At 47.7% G+C, this 22,618-nt stretch overlaps 1 protein-coding gene across 1 annotated transcript in view; it reads left to right on the forward strand.

The window, feature by feature from the left end:
* The first annotated feature begins 1,409 nt into the window (after positions 1-1,409).
* ZBTB47 (zinc finger and BTB domain containing 47) overlaps positions 1,410-22,618 on the forward strand; it is a 45,795-nt gene continuing 24,586 nt past the window's right edge. The window contains exon 1 of the mRNA XM_081931707.1: positions 1,410-1,679. Within this exon, the coding sequence (XP_081787833.1) occupies positions 1,677-1,679 (3 nt within the window). The 5' untranslated portion in view covers positions 1,410-1,676. The remainder of the gene's footprint in view (positions 1,680-22,618) is intronic.

Below are 22,618 nucleotides of genomic sequence, written 5' to 3' on the forward strand. Positions count from 1 at the left end.
AACCAGAGGTACCACTGTAAATAAATGTGGACCTGAACAGGCTTCTCACGTGCAACCCGACTACTTCCATGCTGACTCGGTCGCAAGCCCTGCACACCCCTGGGCTTCCTCTTAGGTTAAATGTGCAAGGCATGCTCTTGCAGCCTTAAGAGGGACCGAGCTTTCCCATCCAGGCACGAAATAAAAGGAGCGAGCCAGGGCCAGATTTAGGTTTGATGAGGCCCTAAGCTACTGAAGGTAATGGGGCCCTTTATATGCCCAGCTGTCCTTTGTCAACAACAAATTGTCACTGGTTTTTTGTGTGTGTGTTGAATAAATGCTATATGGTAATTTATGGCCCCAATAGGTATCTCAAGCCATTTGCACATAACAAAATACGTATTTTATCAAAGTAATTGTTGAACAGAAATGCCATTAAGAAGAAGCATACGTGTTAAGTACTTAATTCGTTCCGGAGGTCCGTTCTTAACCTGAAACTGTTCTTAACCTGAAGCACCACTTTAGCTAATGGGGCCTCCCGCTGCTGCTGCACAATATCTGTTCTTATCCTGAAGCAAAGTTCTTAACCCGAGGTAATATTTCTGGGTTAGCAGAGTCTGTAACCTGAAGCGTCTGTAACCTGAAGCGTACGTAATACAGCCCTGTTTAGGGAAGCTTTTAATGTTTGATGCATTACTGTATTTTAATATTTTGTTGGAAGCTGCCCAGAGTGGCTGGGGAAGCCCAGCTAGATGGGTGGGGTATTATTATTATTAATAATAATAATAATAGTTGTTGTTGTTATATACAATTAAGGAGGAGTATATTAATAGTGAAATAATTATTAAGTTCTAACTTAAAATGATTGGGGCCCATTACTTACATCATAGGAGCCTACACAACACAAAACACTATTGCTGTATGTAGGTTTTATTTTATTTGTTTTTTAGCTTATATTTTGTAAATGCACATCCAGGTGTGCTTTTTCCTTTAATTTCCCCCCCCCCCCAAGCGAGTGCAGCCCTAAGCTATAGCACAGCTGTCAACTTTTCCCTTTTCTTGCAAGGAATCCTATTTGGAATAAGGGAATTTCCCTTCAAAATGGGGGGGGTGGAAGGTTGACAGCTATGTGCTATAGCTTGTTTAGCTTATACATAAATCCGGCCCTGGAAGGGGCAGCCACCCCTTTGCAGGCCGGCTATTTGCTTGGGTGGGAGCGCGCCTTGCAAAAGTCCCTTTAAATTGGAGCGAGAGGGAGGGAGGGAGGAAAGGTCCGCGCGCAGGCGCAGGGGAGGCGGCGCCTCCAATCAGCTGGTCCCGGCTTCTGGCATTGGCAGCGCGCTGCCAGGCTCGCCTGCCTCTTCCTCCGGGGCTGACAGAAGCAGCCGCCAAAGGGGCGGGCGGCGGAGGGGGGGGGAGGAGCGGCAGCAAGCCAGCGAGCCAGAGGCAGCCGCGGCGGCGGAGGGGAGACGAGAGCGCAGGAGGCCCCCCCGCTGCAGCCGAGCAGAAGCAAGCACTGCAGAGGAAAAGGGGGAAGGAGAAAGAAAAAAAAGGGAGGAGGAGGAGGAGAAAACCTCTAAAAAGAAAAGAAAAAGAAAGATCTAATCTGTCACATTCCAACATTTTCATGGAGATCACAACCCCCCAGCAAGCAGAGGAGCACCAGGGCTCAATTGACCGGAGACCCTCGCATCAAAATGGTACAGGATCCGATACTTCATTTCTCTCTCTTTTTCTGCCTTATTTCATGATTTATTTGGGGTCGACACAGTTGCTCTCCTTGCAAACTTGCCCCTCGATCGCTGCGATTATTCTGCCTCTCTTTCTCCCCAGCTGCCCACCCCCCGTTAGCATTTTTCTTACTTCTGTGTGTCCACATTGCAAAGCGCAGATGTGCGTGCGTGCAAGCCAAGGTGGATCAGAAGGGGGGGTAGGGCTCTTTTTAAATATTATTTATTTGCATGCATAATTATATATCTAATATCTCGCCTGCATCTATAGGCTCTCTCCTTTTTTTTTTTTTTTTTTGCAAGTGGGAGGCAGCCGAGATATGCAGAGAGATGCTGGAAGAACGTACAATAGCTGTCTTGTTGCACGCGAAGAGTTAAAATTCCTTCATAGCTGGGCCGACGCTGTGGCGATGAATTAGCTCACCCCCCAAAATGCAATGGTTACAAGTTGACGGGGCTGCTTGCAGTCGTATATAGCCGTCGGAAGCCTCGCCGGCTTCTGGTGAACTCGGAATGACATTCGTGTTTAGATGCATTGTCTAGGAGCAAAGTGTGGCTTCCGATGGGGTGGTGTCGGTTTAGGAAGAGAGAGGGGGGGGAAAAACCCCATCTGCTTGGAGGTATTGATTTGCAAGAGGGTCGCTATGGGATTTGTGACATTTTCCTCTCCCAGCAAGTCTGCTCAAGTTTGCATTGGTTTCGAAGGGGGGGATTCCGCCCCCTCCCCCATGCGACACTTCTCCCTGTTCTCCTTTTGCAGAAATGAAGGTGTGTTTCTGCGCTGGAAAGGTGGGAGACCTCGCGTTTGCAATTGCGAGAAGGTGCCAGCTTAAAAGAGGGAGGGCTGGAGCCTTATGATACACACACACACACACACACACACACACACACACAGCTCAAGGGCAGGGACAAGATCAGGAATATACATTTTATTGGGAGTGACATTATCTGGATGCTTGGGATGAGGGGCGCTGAAAGGGTTATTTGGCTATGAGAAACCCTGGATTGCAAGGAAGGCCTACAGTTCTTCAGCAGTGCAGATCTTCTCAAGGAAGAAATCTTAACCATGGGTAGGATCCGGAACCAAAAGTTGTAATATGGATTTCTGGATTTCGGTTGTGTGTGTGTATGTTCTGCATCTGGTTTGCAAATAAGGGTGGTGTTGTAGTTTTTTGTGTGTGTGGAAAAGCTGTAATCCAAAACTCCCGATCTTCAGTCTTTGCATAGTTTGGCCTGCATCGTAGAGCTTGCTCCTCACGCAAACGCTTGTTCGCTCCACAGTTGCAGCACTGTCAGGCTGGCTGGCATGTGTGAATGGACCATTGCAGGGCAGACAGAATTCTTGGGTTGTCTGGTGTCACTCGAAATAGCCTCAGTGGTTTAACCTCCTGAATTCAGCTTTCTAAGGTGCTAAAGACACACCTTTTTCTGCCCTGGCCTTGTGACACTTGAGGTGTGTGTTTTCAGGACCTGTTCCCACGGCTGTGATTTGTTTTAGCTGGCTCTTAATGTAGGGTTTCAAACTGTTCCAACCCGCCCTGGGATCCACTGGTGAATGAATAATGGTAATAGGAATAAGCTTCTGTGTGTTCAGGGCTTCCCCTCCGCTATGCGCCCCTGAAATTGACTTGTGGGGGTAGAATCCTCCAAAACAGCATATGGAGAGAGGACAGTGGTTCAAATTTGCTAGACACATTTTGCACCTGGCGCAGGTGGCGCTGTGGATTAAACCACACAGCCTAGGACTTGCTGATCAGAAGGTCGGCGGTTCGATTCCCCGCGACGGGGTGAGCTCCCGTTGCTCGGTCCCTGCTCCTGCCAACCTTGCAGTTCGAAAGCACGTCAAAGTGCAAGTAGATAAATAGGTACCGCTTCGACGGGAAGGTAAACGGCGTTTCCATGCACTGCTCTGGTTCGCCAGAAGCGGCTTAGTCATGCTGGCCACATGACCCGGAAACTGTACGCCGGCTCCCTCGGCCAATAAAGCGAGATGAGCGCCGCAACCCCAGAGTCAGTCACAACTGGACCTAATGGTCAGGGGTCCCTTTACCTTTACCTTCAAGTGAAGGTACCTGGGAGACAGGATGACACCTGATGTCTCCACATTCTGGAGGTGCATGCCTGGGGAGCCCTGGATCTTGGCTTTACCCCACACACGAATACTCCATCCTGTAGAATTCCATTTTATCTGCACTATCAGGAATGAATTCCAGGAACCGAAACACTTTTTGTGTACAGCCTGAGCAGGAGCAGTGAACGATGTTATAGTTAATTGCTGTGGCTTGTCTTCACCCCAATCACCCTTCCGAATGTTCTATGTCACCGTTAAGAAAAAGAGGCAGGAACAGGCTAATATATATGTGGACAATTCCTGGGTAAAAGTGATTTTTCTTCTTTTAAGTTCTCAAAGTTCTTCACCTGGCTAAGGGTTGTCCTCTGAACTAGCCAGATGTTTAACTGAGAATCAATCAGTCCATCGCTTGAAAAATAAGACTTTAGAGCCGCCTTGCCACAAAATGGCAACTAGGCATTCCATGTTGGCAACCGTAACGTTTGTTTAAGGTAAACAGGTAAAGGACGCCTGGACGGTTGAGTCCAGTCAAAGGCGAGTATGGGGTTGCGGCGCCCATCTCACTTTCAGGCCGAGGGAGCCAGCGTTTGTCCACAGACAGCTTTCCGGGTCATGTGGCCAGCAGGACTAAACCGCTTCTGGCACAGCGGAACACCGTGACAGAAACCAGAGCGCACGGAAATGCCGTTTACCTTCCTGCCGCAGCGGTACCTATTTATCTACTTGCACTGGCGTGCTTTCGAACTGCTAGGTTGGCAGGAGCTGGGACATAGAGCCAGTGTGGTGTAGTGGTTAAGAGCGGTGGACTCTTAATCTGGTGAACTGGGTTTGTGTCCCTGCTCCTCCACCTGCAGCTGCTGGGTGACCTTGAGCTAGTCACACTTCTCTGAAGTCTCTCAGTCTCACTCACCTCACAGAGTGTTTGTTGTGGGGGAGGAAGGGAAAAGAGAATGTTAGCCGCTTTGAGACTCCTTTGGGTAGTGATAAAGCGGGATATCAAATCCAAACTCCTTCTCCTCTTCTTCAATGGGAGCTCACCCCGTCGTGGGGATTCGAACCGCCGACCTTCCGATCAGCAAGCCCAAGAGGCTCAGTGGTTTAGACCACAGAGCCACCTTTGTCCTGTAGCTTATATATCTGAGTTTCTAACACTGGGAGGAGATGGGGGATTGTTTTGTCTAGATGGAAACAGCAGCATAATGTGACATTGAATTTCTCATCATCATCATAATTATTATTATTATTATTATGTGTGCTTTTGAATCACCCTGTAGAGCAGGGGTGAGAATCTCAGGCACAGGGGCCGAATGCATTCTCTGTGTCTGACCCTCAATACTCTGCCTGGGTTCTGCTTCATCTCCCAAGCTGTGTCCTTGAAGTTAGATAAGGCCTCTTGCTTGTTTGGGCGGGAGGTGAAAGAGATGTGTGAAATAACTTCTTGTTTAGTCGTGTCTGACTGTTTGTGACCCCCTGGACCAGAGCACGCCAGGCACTCCTGTCTTCCACTGCCTCCCGCAGTTTGGTCAAACTCATGCTGGTAGCTTCGAGAACACTGTCCAACCATCTCATTCTCTGTCGTCCCCTTCTCCTTGTGCCCTCCATCTTTCCCAACATCAGGCTCTTTTCCAGGGAGTCTTCTCTTCTCATGAGGTGGCCAAAGTATTGGAGCCTCAGCTTTAGGATCTGTCCTTCCAGTGAGCACTCAGGGCTGATTTCCTTAAGAATGGATAGGTTTGATCTTCTTGCAGTCCATGGGACTCTCAAGAGTCTCCTCCAGCACCAGAATTCAAAAGCATCAATTCTTTGGCAATCAGCCTTCTTTATGGTCCAACTCTCGCTTCCATACATCACTACTGGGGAAACCATAGCTTTAACTATACGGACCTTTGTTGGCAAGGTGATGTCTCTGCTTTTTAAGATGCTGTCTAGGTAAAATAACTAGCTGACTGTGAAAAAGGCAAATTTTACATTTGCTGCCCCACCCTTTTCCGCCTCTGTCCTTGCCCACCACTGCCATGTGGCCCTTGAAACATTGCCTGGGAATGAATGTGGCCCTCTGGTTGAAACAGGTTCCCCATACGTGCTGTAGAATCATGGATCTGGGAAGTATCTGAGTGTCTATACATGATTGATCTTTCCTTGGCTATGAGATGGAACCTCCCTCTGCAGAGATAGTATATTTTTGAATATATGGAGGTGCTGGAGGCCAAACAACAGGGAAATGTTCTTGACTTCCTGCCTGGCTTCAACACTGGCATCCAAAAAACTGGGTGGTGGCTAGGGCCCCTGTGCCTGTACTTGCTGTGGGATTTTATCCAACAGGTGAAACCTTTCTGGGCTTGGAGAGTTAGTGATGGGGAAGATAGCCACCTGTTAGGTCCCTTCCTGACACACCGTGGTTAACAGGAATTATGTCAGGAAAACAGGTGGCAACCCCACCTGGTTTCAGTAACACAGAAAACAAGGATTGTCTATGCAGCATTAAGATTTAGAAAAAAATAGTGGTTACAGCGGATAACAGTCTCAGCTGTGGTTTTTCAGGGGGAAACTGATTGAAGCCGTGGTAGGTCATATTGTGTGGGTGCTGACTTTTAGAACCCTAAACTGCCTTGGCCCTATATACCTGAAGGTGTGTCTCCACCCCCATCGTTCAGCCCGGACACTGAGGTCCAGCTCTGAGGACCTTTTGGCAGTTCCCTCACTGCAAGAAGTGAAGTTATAGGGAACCAGGCAGAGGGCCTTCTCGGTAGTGGCACCCATTCTGTGGAATGCCCTCCCATCAGCTGTCAAGGGGATGAATAATTATACAAATTTTAGAAGACATCTTAAGGTGGCCCTGTACATGGAAGTTTTTTATGTTTGATGTTTTATTTCCGGCCTAGAAGATAAAACCTGTAAGGAAGGTCTGAAAGATCAGGGAAGAAGGAAGATTGGGCTGGCGTTAAAGCTTATCGATCACATTTGCCCAGGATAGGAAAAGCAGCAGATATAAACAAGATTTGGGCATTTCTGCTTCTCCAGTGCTTAACTTTGTTCTGCTAGATTTTTAGGAAGACTAGGACATCTCCTTCTCTTCAAGCCACTATTGGACAGACATCTGTTGTGGATCCTTTATGGGCCTTAACTTGGAAGAGTTGAGGACTATTCGTAGTGAGATGGAACCTCCATGGACACTAATGGAAAATTTCCTCCCAGTGTAAATAAGTTTGGATGAGGGATTTTCTTCAGCACCGCAGCAGGGGAAGGAACTGCTTTTAACTGCCCCTTCTGACTGCTGGGGTCCCAATAATTATCAGGGGGTCCCTCCCAATCTGATGCTATTCGCAGTTAAATGTGCGCATTCAATCAAGTTTACTTTCCATTGTAAAAATGGATCCTCTGTATAGTAGGTGCGACAGTTGTAAGGGAAAACCAGCCTAAAGAAATAAGATTTAAGATCCTAAATGGCCTGGGACCAAGATGCCTGGGGGGGGGGGGTCTCAGATGTAGCTGGACTCCAGCTAGGATGTCCAGGGACAATGAGAGTTATAGTCCAACGCCATCGTGGAGGACCACGTCTAGGTTCTAAAAAGAACCCCCACCTTGGAAAGACCACTTAAGTCCTGAGTGTAAATTACTTAACCGCATTGCTGATTTTCAGATCTGAGGTGAGCCAGGAACGAAGACCCATTGAACAAGTCACTAGTCAGGAGCCAAGGATATAGAACCACATCAGAGTTCAGGAAGACCTTTTTGGCTCAAGCAAGACTCAGTTCATACAGGAAGCCCTCTTATCCTACTTCCTGTCTTGGAAGATCCAGTGGCCAACCTGGGTGGGTGGAATCAGCCCAGGACCTGAAGGTTCTGAGAAGCTACCTCTTGTCATTCAGTGGTTTGTCATGTAGGGTAGTTGTCCACAAATCCTAGTAGCTCATGGCAAGTGTATATATATGCATGTAAAAGTATAGCATATGGGGATGAATCTGGTCCTCTGGGTTTCTCTGGCCTCTGGGCATGTCCACACACCATGTTGTTCACCCTCCTTGAGTGCTTTGGCCTGGCTAGGATGTGTCCTTCAACTGTGATCATGGCTCTTCCTTGCTGGGATAGAGACCTGCGTAGGAACCACCAATGTGTGTGGCTAGAAAATTAGCCTACTGAGCAAAGGTTAGAGTTCCATGCATTGCTGTGCCCACTTTCGTCTCTGCCTGGGCCTACTGTGCACACGTGACCCTTGGAAGTTTGCCTGTAAAAGGATGAGGCCCTCAAGGTAGATTCCTGAATCCAACAAGCAGTTGTGTTGTAGAGGCCTGCTCATCAGAGAGCCAAGATTGGCTGCCGTTCCCCGTTGAATGCACACCCAATGGCGAAACCAGGTTAGGTGACGCACCCATTTAGGTCTCATTCGGAGAGTTTGATTAGACTGAATCCCCAGGTCTTGTTTGTGGTCAAAAATGACACGTGTTTATTGGGCTGTGTGGGAATTTGAGCATATAGAACAAGGACCTGCCTTCAGAACTATGGCTGTAGAAGACTTCTCATCATCCCATGCTCTTTTGGGTTAGAGATAGGTAGCCGTGTTGGTCTGCCATAGTCAAAACAAAATAAAAAAATTCCTTCCAGTAGCACCTTAAAGACCAACTAAGTTAGTTCTTGGTATGAGCTTTCGTGTGCATGCACACTTCTTCAGATACACTGAAACAGAAGTCACCAGACCCTGCTATATAGTGAGAAGGTGGGGAGGGGTATTACTCAGAAGGGTGGTGGGAATGGGTGATTGGCAGATAGCTGTGATGAGCCTGTTTCAGTGTATCTGAAGAAGTGTGCATGCACACGAAAGCTCATACCAAGAACTAACTTAGTTGGTCTTTAAGGTGCTACTGGAAGGAATTTTTTTATTTTGTTTATGCTCTTTTGGGTTACTGCATAAGTTGGTTTTGATTGTCCCTAGAAGGAGAACAAAAGATTGGCAATGTTTTGGTTTTATTGATAAGGAGGCTTCTTCTAGTTTACTCATCCCTGTTTCATTGAGCGTCCGTCGCTCAAAAAGCAAGACTTCACCAATACTGACTTGCTTCTTCATTAGGCCTGATGTAGAGTAATGTGGTGGGACGTGGGTGGCGCTGTGGGTTAAACCACAGAGCCTAGGACTTGCCAATCAGAAGGTCGGCGGTTTGAATCCCCGTGACGGGGTGAGCTCCCGTTGTTCGGTCCCTGCTCTTGCCAACCTAGCAGTTTGAAAGCACGTCAAAGTGCAAGTAGATAAATAGGTACCGCTCTGGTGGGAAGGTAAACGGCGTTTCCGTGCGCTGCTCTGGTTCGCTAGAAGCGGCTTAGTCATGCTGGCCACATGACCCGGAAGCTGTATGCTGGCTCCCTCGGCCAATAAAGCGAGACGAGCGCCGCAACCCCAGAGTCGGCTACGACTGGACCTAATGCTCAGGGGTCCCTTTACCTTTAATTAGAGTAATGTGGTATTTTATTTTCTGGCTTTGTTTTTTTTTTTTCATGAGGTGCAGTTGCTTCTTGGCTAGGAAATAGAGGGGTATTTTTGGCCCTGGCAAAAAGTCTTCCCTCTTTGGGTTTTTCCTTTTCCCCCCTTTATGTTGATGTCAAAAGGTGCCAAATATGTTTGTCCATTCAGAGTGAGAGTCAAGCATTGCAGGAAACATGTCTGTCCATTGGGCTGGCTGTTTCATATCCCCCATCCTTTCCAGGTCAGATCTGATTGGCTGCCCTATATCATGATGTCATCCTGTCCGCTAAGTGATCCCTGATTGGCTTAGGAGCACTGTCCCGAGAAGGAAGGCCACCCCACTTTTTTAAAGCTGCTGGACCCCTGGCCAGTCAAAGAAAGAGCAGGCAGCAAATGATGGATTTGGGGCAGCATTTCTTCAATGTCTCTCCGCCCCCCACCAAAATCTCACAGGGCTCCAAATGAGTGAACACTAATGCAACCTACTAAAAAATGCCAACAGAAAGCATTTGGTGAACATCAAACAATTACGTCCTTCATTGTGGGCGCCAGCTATAACCAACAGAGCATTTGTGCTGAATCTCACATTTAATTTTAGCAATAAAGAAGTTATGTACTCTGCGGAATGAGGCATTAAGCTGCCCTCTCCCTTTTACTTGGGAGAAAGAGAAAATGTGATTGTCTTGCTTCACAATCACATAGTGCTCAAAGCAGAGCCCAGACGTGATCTAGTAATCTTTGCACCTGCCCTGTTAGGTTCGCATTGTCCCTGTATTGCAGAGGAGGGGACTTTCTCGATCCACAACCCCTTCTTTCCCATGCCACCCCCAGATTTATTTTTTTACAGGCTTGACCAGATCACGTAATACCCCTTTGCGGCTCTTGCTGGGACTGGAGGGCAGAAGGCCGTGGGCAGAAGTGGCAAGGGGAGCTCCAGTAGAGCCATTGCGGATGCATGAGAACATCAAGGGAGGATGGCGGCTGCCTGCGTGGTAGAGACAGTGTGGCCTAGTGGTGAGAGCATCACACTAAGATCTGGGAGATTTGAGGGTTTGAACCTCTACTGGGCCACAAAGCTCACTGCCTCTCAGCCTAAGCTGTTGTGTTGTTGATGATGATGATTTATTACGGTCGGAGACCAGCTTATAAAATACACTTGGGGGTACAATCCCAGAAGGAAAACAAACGTTTAAAACAATGTACAACAATAAATTTAAAATTTATAAATGCGATAAGCGTGTAGACACTTAAAACTTAGAGACCACAGAGAGATGACCTAGACTCACCCATGAAACCGAGTTTGGGGATTTTCTTAACGAACTAGTTTGATTGTGTTGAATAAATGAGGAGCGAGAGAGCCGTCTCTGCCTCCTTCAGAGAAAAGTTAAAGGTAAAGGTAAAGGGATCCCTGACCATTAGGTCCAGTTGTGACCGACTCTGGGGTTCGGGCGCTCATCTTGCTTTATTGGCCGAGGGAGCCGGTGGACAGCTTCCGGGTCATGTGGCCAGCATGACTAAGCCGCTTCTGGCGAACCGGAGCAGCGCATGGAAACACCGTTTACCTTTCCACCGGAGCGGTACCTATTTATCTACTTGCACTTTGACATGCTTTCAAACTGCTAGGTTGGCAGGAGCAGGGACTGAGCAACAGGAGCTCACCCCGTCGCGGGGATTCGAACCGCCGACCTTTTGATCGGCAAGTCCTAGGCTCTGTGGTTTAACCCACAGCGCCACCAGCGTCCCCTGAGAAAAGTTGAGATGCCATAAATAAACAGCCTGTGTGTTTGCAATTGTGCCACCACATGGAGACCAGCTCTGCAACGAGTTATAGAGACGACTGGTGCAGAGGTGCATTTAGGAAGACTGTGTGTGTGTGTGTGTGTGTGTGTGTGTGGTACTGTACAGCCGCTGCTTTGACGGTGAGCCAAAAAGAGTTGCTGCGCTTCTGCATATTCCATCCCATTCCCAATCAAGTGACAGCTTTGTGTTTGCACTGGGATTTTCTCTTCCCAAGGCAGGCAAGTTTAAAGTGTAGGATTCTGTGTTCTTCAAGGTCCCCCGCTGTTAGTAAAGGTAAAGGGGCCCCTGACCATTTGGTCCAGTCGTGACCGACTCTGGGGTTGCGGCGCTCATCTCGCTTTATTGGCTGAGGGAGCCAGCGTACAGCTTCCAAGTCATGTGGCCAGCATGACTAAGCCGCTTCTGGTGAACCAGAGCAGTGCACAGAAACGTCGTTTACCTTCCCGCTGGAGTGGTACCTATTTATCTACTTGCACTTTGACATGCTTTCGAACTGCTAGGTTGGCAGGAGCAGGGACCAAGCAACGGGAGCTCACCCCGTCACGGGGATTCGAACCACCGACCTTTTGATCGGCAAGTCCTAAGCTCTGTGGTTTAACCCACAGTGCCACCTGTGTGACTGGACTACAAGTTCCATCATCCCCAGCCATCTTACCCAGTAGCCAAGGGGATGATGGGAACTGTAGTTCAACAACATCCGGGGGACCCAAGGCTCACCCAGACAGTCTCTATCTCTTCCTTCGCAAAGGGCAAGGTGCTAAGTTAGGCACTTGGACCAGAGGTTTCGGGGGGGGGGGAGAGCTGAAGAGTAACTCTGTGTATGCTCTGATGAACTCAGCCCTGGGATGCCATAACCTTTGATAACAAGCGGTGATCATCCTGGGTGTTTTCCTCTGAGCAACCCGTCCCCCATCAGCCATGCTGATAGGCTTCTTTCCAGCTGCCACTCAGACCTAACTTTTGCAAACAACAGATATAATTATTATTATTATTATTTTATTTATTTATTTATTTATATTTATTTATTTATTTATACATACATACATACCCCGTCCATCTGGCTGAGTTTCCCCAGCCACTCTGGGCGGCTCCCAATAAAGTGTTAAAAACAGTACAGCATTAAATATTAAAAACTTCCCTGAACAGGGCTGCCTTCAGATCTCTTTTAAAAAGAAGATAGCTTCTTATTTTCTTCACATCTGAAGGGAGGGTGTTCCACAGGGTGGGCGCCACTACCGAGAAGGCCCTCTGTCTGGTTCCCTGTAACCTCACTTCTTGCAATGAGGGATCCGCCAGAAGGCCCTCGGCGCTGGATCTCAGTATCCGGACTGAATGATGGGGGTGGAGACGCTCCTTCAGATAATATCGTAGGTGTGTTTCTGGACTGTACCATTCCCAAGTTCCAAGTGCTGTTGAGCAGTTCCATGTGGGAAGGAGGTCCCCGTGTGCAGAAAGCCAGCATGTCAGGGAAAAGCTTGGGCTAGCCCCTTCTTCCAGATACGCTTCTTCTCCCCCCCCCCCCAATTTTTTAAAATTAATTTTCACAAAATGATAAACGAACAAAACAAACAAACATAAAGCACAATCTTATTAAAAATTATATTTATTAACATTGTTAGGTGACCTCATCGCTTCCCCTTGGTTGAATTATATCCATTTAACGGTTTTCCAAATCACAGTTCTTATAAAATTTAACTTAAGCATTAACACCTTTAAATCTTTTCATTTTAAAATTATACAAATTGATTCGTCACTTAGCTTATGTAAAATCCTAAGCCAATTAGTTATCTGCAAGTTATTTCCAACAGATACGCTTCTTTTCTATTCTCAGCAATTATTATTTTTTTGCTTTGGCCGTGGGAACTATCTAACCTGGTGGCTTAGAAAGAGGTCTGCTACTTCACCTCCTGTTTGCAAGAAGCAGGCCTTCGTGGTCGTATCTTGGACACTGAGTGCACACAGACACACACATCCCTATTGAGGTCCCAACTGCTGCTGGTGGAGTGGTAGAAATTGCACCCTTCTTCCAGAGTAGCAGTCACACTGGAGACCTCTTTTCAGGCTAAAGAAAAAGGGGAAAAAATGGTTTGCAGTGCCTCTGGACTCCGGCGTCTTTTGCAACTGTTCCTTCCAGCCTCCAGCTCAGGCCTCGCATTCCAAGCATAACCTTGGCACTCACATCCAGCCGGTGGGAGCCTTTGGCGTTCAAGGCTGGGCCCCGTGAGGCTAACATGCTTTTCAGGGCGAACCGTGGGATTAACGGCACTTGGAGAATGCAAGCAGGCCTTTCTCCTGCGGTTCTGCCTGTGTGTGCGTGGCGACGAGCAAAAGCCCTGTTATGTAAAAAGGGAATTTATTTTTTCTAATTTTTTTAAAAAGTAATCTGGGCTCTCTAGGAAAGCTGTTCCGGATGGTGGAACCCAGATCCACCGATCTCACAATGATGGTGCAAAGCTCTCCTCGCTCTCTGCTTCTCTCTCTCTCTCTCCACCCTGATCCTCCTGCTCTTTTAATAAAAGTGTGCCATTATGCGATTGCGAGAGACGTGGCATTGTGCCCTTAATAACGCAGCTAGTAATTTGAGCACTTTTCTGGAAATGGCAGTCAAGTGCCAGGCTTTTGAAGGAGGAGAGGGCAATCATCATTTTGCTCAAATTAGCACGGCGCTGAGCTCGGGAGTGCGAGAGATTGCCGCTGTCAGGGATGAGCTAAGGAGAGCCCAAAGCAGCCTCACCCTGCAAAGGAACATGGCTAGGGAGCCCTTGGCTCAAGGCATCGTGCAGAAAGGGGGCTGCCCCGAAAAATCGATTTGCTGGAGCAGTGGCTTCTTCCTGGAGAGATCAAGAAGCAAGGGAGACCTAAACTACTCTGGTTACAGATAGGTAGCCGTGTTGGTCTGCCATAGTAAAAAAAAATATATAAAAAATTCCTTCCAGTAGCACCTTAAAGACCAACTAAGTTAGTTCTTGGTATGAGCTTTTGTGTGCATGCACACTTCTTCAGATACACACACACATCCAAGAACAGATCCTCACAAACACACCAACAGAACCTCGACCAGGAACTTTCTATCTTCTACCTAAAATACACAAACCAGGAAATCCAGGACGCCCCATCATTTCAGGTATTGGCACTATTACAGTGGGTGTCTCCGGTTATATGGACTCTGTTCTGAAACCATATGCCATCAGTGCTCCCAGCTATGTACGTGACACCACAGATTTTCTGAGGAAAATACAATCTTTAAATAATCTTCCCAACAATACTATACTAGCTACTATGGATGTGGAATCTCTGTATACCAACATCCCACACAACGATGGTTTACAAGCTATAAGGAACACCATTTCAGATAAAACCACAGCGGACTTTGTCACCAAACTCTGCCAATTTGTCCTTACACACAACAACTTCAAATTCGGTGATGACCTGTTCCTTCAGATCAGCGGCACAGCAATGGGCACCCGCATGGCCCCACAGTATGCCAACATCTTCATGGCAGATTTAGAACAACGTTTCCTGTGTATCTGAAGAAGTGTGCATGCACACGAAAGCTCATACCAAGAACTAACTTAGTTGGTCTTTAAGGTGCTACTGGAAGGAATTTTTTTCTAAACTACTCTGGTTCCTTTTGGCTGGACCCTTATGAGTTTTGGACTCTTAACTTTGGCTGCATACACACCGTACAGTGGTACCTCAGGTTACATACGCTTCAGGTTACATACGCTGCAGGTTACAGATTCCGCTATCCCAGAAATAGTGCTTCAGGTTAAGAACTTTGCTTCAGGATGAGAACAGAAATCGTGCTCCAGCGGCGCAGCGGCAGCAGGAGGCCCCATTAGCTAAAGTGGTGCTTCAGGTTAAGAACAGTTTCAGGTTAAGTACAGACCTCCGGAACGAATTAAGTACATAACCTGAGGTACCACTGTACATTAAAAACCCGTTCCCAGCCTCCCCCTGAATTCTGGGATGCTCAGGTGGCCTGGAGTGCCTTCCATCAGCTTCGGCTGGTAGCCCAACTGCAGCCTTACCTACTGTTGTCTAAGGTAAAGGTAAAGGTACCCCTGACCATTAGGTCCAGTCGTGACCGACTCGGGTTGCACGCTCATCTCGCTCTGTACGCCGAGGGAGCTGGCGTTTGTCCGCAGACAGCTTCCGGGTCATGTGGCCAGCATGACTAAGCCGCTTCTGGCAAACCAGAGCAGCGCACGGAAACACCGTTTACCTTCCCGCCGGAGTGGTACCTATTTATCTATTTGTACTTGACGTGCTTTCGAACTGCTAGGTTGGCAGGAGCAGGGACAGAGCAACGGGAGCTCACCGCATCGCGGGGATTCGAACTGCCGAACACCCAATTGGCAAGCCCCAGGCTCTGTGGTTTAACCCACAGAGCCACCCACGTCCCTGTTGTCTATGCTCTGGTAAACTCCAGGTTAGATCGCTGCAATGTGTTATGCAGAGGGCTGCTTCTGAAGACGGTTCAGAGCATATAACGCCGATCCTGGTCCGACTGCATTGGCTACCAATTAGTTTCTGGGCCCAATTCAAAGTCCTGGTTTTGACCTATAAAGGCTTAAACGACTCAGGACCACAATGCCTCAAGAACCCCTCTTTCCATAAATCTACCTGGACCCTGAGATCATCTTCTGAGGTCCTTTTTCATATGCCTCCTCTATGAGAGGTCCGGACCGGGGCAGCAACACAAGAACCTTCCTTCCTTCCTTCCTTCCTTCCTTCCTTCCTTCCTTCCTTCCTTCCTTCCTTCCTTCCTCCTTCTTCTTCTTTTTAGTAATTTTTATTTTGCTTTAAACAAATACAGATAAATACAAACAACCAAAATTACAAAAGAAAAGTCCTTAATAATAATGTAAAAGGCTAAAAAAACTACAAAAAATATCAAAGTACATAAGCCATTATAGGAAAGAAAAAAGGAGAAGGAGAAGGAGAAGGAGAAGGGAGAAAAGGGGGGAAGGGGGGGAATGCAGTGAAATGCTCTCCCCAGAAAAGTTCATCTGACGCCTTCATTATACACCTTTAGGCGCCAGGCAAAAATGTTCCATTCCAACCAGGTCTTTGGCTGATTGACGTCCAATGCCCTTTGAAATGTATTGTGGAAGGAGGGGGTTATTGGGTTGTTTCTGTTTTTGTTATGTATTTTGCGTTTTGTTATATTGCAGTTTTATGTTGTGAACCACCCCGAGATCTATGGGTGTAGGGTGGTATATACAAATGATAATAATGATAATAATAATAATAATAATAATAATAATAATAATAATAATAATACGGGGGTCATCTTGTGATCTTTCAAGGCCTAGTGGGAATTTGAAACCTAATGTCCCGTGTCCAGTCCTTTGCTCCAGTCGCTATATCACACTGACTCTCAAGGGAAATGTACTCTGTGCAAGCTCAGAGGCATGGCTTCATTAAAAAAATTTGAGCTAAGCTACTAAGGAACCTGTGAGGGACACGGGTGGCGCTGCGGGTTAAACCACAGAGCCTAGGACTTGCCGATCAGAAGGTCGTGGTTCGAATCCCCACAACGGGGTGAGCTCCCGTTGCTCAGTCTCTGCTCCTGCCAACCTAGCAGTTCGAAAGCACGTCAAAGTGCAAGTAGATAAATAGGTACCACTCCGGCGGGAAGGTAAACAGTGTTCCATGCACTGCTCTGGTTTACCAGAAGCGGCTTAGTCATGCTGGCCACATGAGCCGGAGGCTGTACGCTGGCTTCCTCGGCCAATAAAGCGAGATGAGTGCCGCAACCCCAGAGTCGGCCACGACTGGACCTAATGGTCAGGGGTCCCTTTACCTTTACTAAGGAACTCTGCCCCCATGGTGATGGAACTTTTGAAACCCAAAGGCGGCAACTCTTATTTGTAGCTTCTTGGTTGCCCATCTGACTTCTCAGATGAGAAAAACAGGAGTTTTGGCCGTGCTGTGACTGAGATGATAAGGTTTTGTTTGAAAGATCCCGGCTTGTCATGCCGTACATCTGCAGCAACAGGATACAAGGCAAACCCTCTTTCCCTGTGAACTCAATGTGTCAAAACATTAGGCGTTCTTCAAATGTTTTTCACTGAATGCTTCGCTACGATTTCCCCCACAGCTCTGAAGGATGAAGGCTCTGTCACTTCGACGTTTGCTTGTCTGCATGGAAAAAGAAAATGGTGTCAGGTTTTTTTGTTTGTTTTTCAGTTCTTTCCCCTGTTAGTCGGCATCTCTCTTTTCTAATCTACACCACATTTGCAAGTGCAAGTCACCCAGTAAAGGGAAACTAGACTTAAAAACTTGAGCTAGTATTCTGCGGTGACAAAAGTGTTGGGCTTGAGCCGGGAAGAGCCGAGTTCGAATTCTCAGTTGGTCTAGAGCTGCCTCAGGTTACTGATGCTGGGTCTGTACAGATGTTATGCCAGCCTGGTTTGATGTTTCACAAACAGGCCGTGAGGAGCTTCAGCCTTGTACAGTGGTACCTCGGGTTACATACGCTTCAGGTTACATACGCTTCAGGTTACAGACTCCATTAACCCAGAAATAGTGCTTCAGGTCAAGAACTTTGCTTCAGGACAGTGGCGTAGCGTGGAGGGTGCGGGGGGGGGGGCTGGCCGCACCGGGCGCAACATCTGGGGGGGGCGCGCTCGCACTCGCAGCTCTCTGCCCCCTGCTAAAATCCACGGGTTAGGGGGCACAAATTACTTGCCTTGCCCCGGGTGCTGACAACCCACGCTACGCCACTGCTTCAGGATAAGAACAGAAATGGTGCTCCGGCAGCGCATTGGCAGCAGGAGGCCCCATTAGCTAAAGTGGTACCTCAGGTTAAGAACAGTTTCAGGTTAAGAACAGACCTCCGGAATTAAGTACTTAACCCGAGGTACCACTGTATACATACTGCCCCCTCCTTCAGCTCAGGAGCCACAATGCTGGGCTTCTGACTTTCGTTTGTGGCAACCTGGTTTCCGGGTATGTCCGAATGGGCAAACAACGCTTTGCCCTTGCCTACAGTTTTGTGGTGTGTGGTTGCATCCTACTCCAAAATAGCAGAAGCACCTAAAGCAGCCTTTCTCAACTTGTGGGTCCCCAGATGTTGTTGAACTACAACTCCCATCACCCCTAGCTGGCAAGGCCAGGGCTCAGAGATGATGGGAGTTGTAGTCCAACAACATCTGGGGACCCACAGGTTGAGAACTGCTGACCTAGAGGAAGGGGAACAGACAGACTCCTTTGGGGCTGGTTCACATAACACTAAACCATGGTTTGCAATTGTGTCTCGTTTCCACCTCCCGGGACGGGAATGTGTCCTTGAACTCTGGCGAACGCCTCTTGTCAGTGAGGGGTGTGGCCTGAGGACGGTTATGAGGGCCGGGCAGAGGGTCCTGAGGGCCACATTTGGCCCCTGACCTTGAGTTTCCCCATCTCTGGTTCGCAGCTACCTGTTACGTGGAGAAGGCGGTTGCAATCTGAGGCGCTTTTTTGTCAGCTACCTCCTTTTTTGGAGGTCCCGAGCCTCAAGGAGGTTAGATTGGACTCAACTAGAGCCAGGGCCTTTTCAGTACTGGCCCCGACGTGGTGGAACACTCTGTCACAAGAGACTAGGTCCCTGCGGGACTTGACATCTTTCCGCAGAGCCAGCAAGACAGAGCTGTTCCACCTGGCCTTTGGTTTCGACTAGGTCTGACCCTTATGTTTCTCTCCCCTTATGGTTTTGATCTATGGGCTACTTTTAAAATGAGGCTGCATTTTAAATTGGATTTTAACCTGTGTTTTAAATTTGGTCCCCCCCTCTCTTTTTTATGTTTTAACTGTGATTTTATTGGTGTTAGCCGCCCTGAGCCCAGCTCTGGCTGGGGAGGGTGGGGTATAAATAAATTATTATTATTATTATTATTATTATTATTATTATTATTATTATTAATTTATTTATTTTCTCCATCCTGTCTGGTTCTGTCCTCCATCTGGTTCCTCCCCCTCCTTTTTCGCTCCTGCCATGCCCCCCCTTTAAAAAGAAAAAGAAAAAAAGCCCCCCCCAGCACTTTGCACATAGTGAACTCGCTGTAACCCCTCATGCATCTCCCCCTCGTAAAACTCTGTTGACGGAGACGGGATGAGGCCGGCCAGCCTGCCTCAAAAATCTCTTCGCGCTGACCTTCACTCGGCCTCGCTGGAGAGCCTGGACCGCAGCCGACCCTGGATAAGCAAGGCTGGCTGCCTTCCCTCGCAGGCCCCTTCAAGGCCTCTGGGTTTTGGGGGGACGCCAAGAGGAGAGCTGGAGGCCTCCAGTGTCTTCCTTCGGAGCTGGTGGGCCGCAGAAAGGGAGAGTTTTGCAGAGTGCATAAAAGCGAGGTGCCCTCGGAAAGGTTGCAGCCCCTTGTTGTTGTTGTTTAGTCGTTTAGTTGTGTCCGACTCTTCGTGACCCCATGGACCAGAGCATGCCAGGCACTCCTGTCTTCCTCTGCCTCCCGCAGTTTGGTCAAACTCATGCTGGTAGCTTCAAGAACACTGTCCCACCATCTCGTCCTCTGTCGTCCCCTTTTCCTTGTGCCCTCCATCCTTCCCAACATCAGGGTCTTTTCCAGGGAGTCTTCTCTTCTCATGAGGTGGCCAAAGTATCGGACCCTCAGCATCAGGATCTGTCCTTCCAGTGAGCACTCAGGGCTGATTTCCTTCAGAATGGAGAGATCTGATCTTCTTGCAGTCCATGGGACTCTCAAGCGTCTCATCCAGCACCATAATTCAAAAGCATCAATTCTTTGGCGATCAGCCTTCTTTATGGTCCAGCTCTCACTTCCATACATCACTACTGGGAAAACCATAGCTTTAATTATACAGACCTTTGTTGGCAAGGTGATGTCTCTGCTTTTTAAGATGCTGTCTAGGTTTGTCATTGCTTTTCTACCAAGAGGCAGGCGTCTTTTAATTTCGTGGCTGCTGTCACCATCTGCAGTGATCATGGAGCCCAAGAAAGTAAAATCTCTCACTGCCTCCATTTCTTCCCCTTCTATTTGCCAGGAGGCGATGGGCCCAGTGGCCATGATCTTCGGGTTTTTTGATGTTGAGCTTCAGACCATATTTGGCGCTCTCTTCTTTCACCCTCATTAAAAGGTTGTTTAATTCCTCCTCACTTTCTGCCATCAAGGTTGTGTCATCTGAGGTTGTTGATATATCTTCTGGCAATCTTAATTCCGGCTAGGGATTCATCCAGCCCAGCCTTTCGCATGATGAATTCTGTATATAAGTTAAATAAGCAGGGAGACAATATACAGCCTTATCGTACTCCTTTCCCAATTTTGAACCAATCAGTTGTTCCATATCCAGTTCTAACTGTAGCTTCTTGTCCCACGTTAAATGTGCCTCAGGTTGAGCGTTTTCAGGTTACGCTCCGCAGCGACTCAGAAGTAACGGAACGCGTTACTTCCGGGTTTCACTGCTCACGCATGCGCAGATGCTCAAAATGATGTCACGCACATGCGCGGAAGCGGCAAATCACGACCTGCGCATGCACAGACGCGGGTTGTGTTCACTTAAGGATGCGAACGGAGCTCCAGAACGGATCCCGTTCGCATCCAGAGGTACCACTGTATTTTCTCCTCAAAGCAATTTCCCTCAATATCATCATTTTTGGTAGGCTCTTTTCAACCCGATCAGATGAGCGGGGTACAGATTTTTGTGGGTGCCTGTGCAATTTTGTTCCCGAATCGCGACATTCAGAGAAGTACGGATTTTGAAGGATGGCTCTTTCTTCCCTCGCACATGGTTTCAGAAAGTGCAGTTTCAGGAGATTCAGCTTTCAAACTGAATTTCCACCCATCGGAGGGTTATGAGAAAGGGCTGTGAAGTGAGAACTCTGCTTTCAGATTTGGGTGTTGCTATGGACAGAGCGGCCAGCTGTGGTGCATTTTGGGCTTTCAGATTTCAGCAGCGCCCTGTGCGTTCGTACCCATAAGTTGCATTATTTGGAGCTCTGTATTCTGAGATCTCACTGGCATCCAGCATGGAACTCTGCTTCGTGAGAATCTCAGCTTGTGCCTTTTAAAAATGAGTCTGGTTCTCTTGGTCAGAGTGCCTGCCAGCAGTACTGACTGGAGGAATCTCAGAAGTTTGTGTGTATGTGTGATTACTAGATTTCCAAGAATCAGGTTGTGGGGGAGGGGAGGGAGAGATTTCACTGCCCTCCAAAGTTCTCTGTCATTCTCTGAACCTGGCACAAGAATGTGTAATCGGTACATGTATCTGAAGAAGTGTGCATGCAGGTGAAAGCTCCTACCAATAACAAACTTAGCTGGTCTCTAAGGTGCTACTGGAAGGAATTTTTTTATTTTCTTTCGACTATGGCAGACCAACACAGCTACCTACCTGTACCTGGTACATTTTAAGCAGACTTGCTTAATTTGCATCATGTATACAGACTGCAAATCAGCTCCCCCCCCCCGTTAAATTAAAACTACCTTCTCCTACAGAAGTAAAGGTAAAGGTGTACAGCTTCCGGGTTGTGTGGCCAGCATGACTGAGTGCTTCTGGTGAACCAGAGCAGCGCATGGAAATGCTGTTTACCTTCCCGCCGGAGTGGTACCTATTTATCTACTTGCACTTTGACGTGCTTTTGAACTGCTAGGTTGGCAGGAGTAGGGACTGAGTAATGGGAGCTCACCCCGTCACAGGGATTTGAACCGCCGACCTTCCGATTGGCAAGCCCTAGGCTCTGGTTTAACCCACAGCACCACCCACGTCTCTCCACAGAAGTAATCTCCCCAAATAACTGGTTTGCTCAGCGTGAGCAAGGATCAAAGCCGGCTTGCTGGCAATGGTTCAAATACCCATGTTCTTAATTTATTCGAGCAAAAGAAAGCAACTAATTCCTGAACAGTTACCATAGATAAGCTCTCCCCCAAAACAACAACAACAACAACCACAGGTTGCTATGACTTCTTTCTTGTTAACAGCGGATTGTCTGAAATAGCCCAGACTGCCTTTATGAATACGAGGTGATGTGTAATAGTTAGGTCTGTGCTGTTGATTTTGGGGAACGGTGAGCAGTTTTCACTGCTCTCCCCTAGACACCCCATAAAATTACCTCTCCATTTTTATTTTTTCCTTTTGCATCGCATCTTTTAGTTTGCAAGAAATGGACCTGTTTGCCGTGACACGAACAAGCTGCTGTAAGCCTTGAATATATGTACAAAGCCATGAACAACTTGAGTCCAGGGTACCTTAAGGACTTGCGTTCCAAGCTCAGTTACTGATATCATCCGAAGAAGCACTGTTAGTTGTTCCCCATGTTACAGAAGCCCTATTGTCTTCCTCTAAAAGTAAGGCATTTAGCGTCACCAGTTCCATGCCGTGGAACTCTCTTCCAGCAGAGATACAGCAGGCACCCTCACTTTTGACCTTCCAGCATCTGTTGAAAAAAAAAACAACATTTTTGTGCTGACAGACCTAAGTGGTTTTGTGTGTTTTTTTAAATGTCCCGCAAGTAGCCAGTCATTTTAATGATTTGTTCTGTACTGATTTTAATGGGATTTTTCTGTTTGGTTTTTGAATCGCTGTACACCACTCTGATATAGTTAATAAATGAGTAAGTTGACAGAAATG

The sequence above is a fragment of the Podarcis melisellensis genome (genome assembly GCF_964234715.1).
Source record: "Podarcis melisellensis genome assembly, chromosome: 12".
Taxonomy (NCBI): Eukaryota; Metazoa; Chordata; class Lepidosauria; order Squamata; family Lacertidae; genus Podarcis; species Podarcis melisellensis.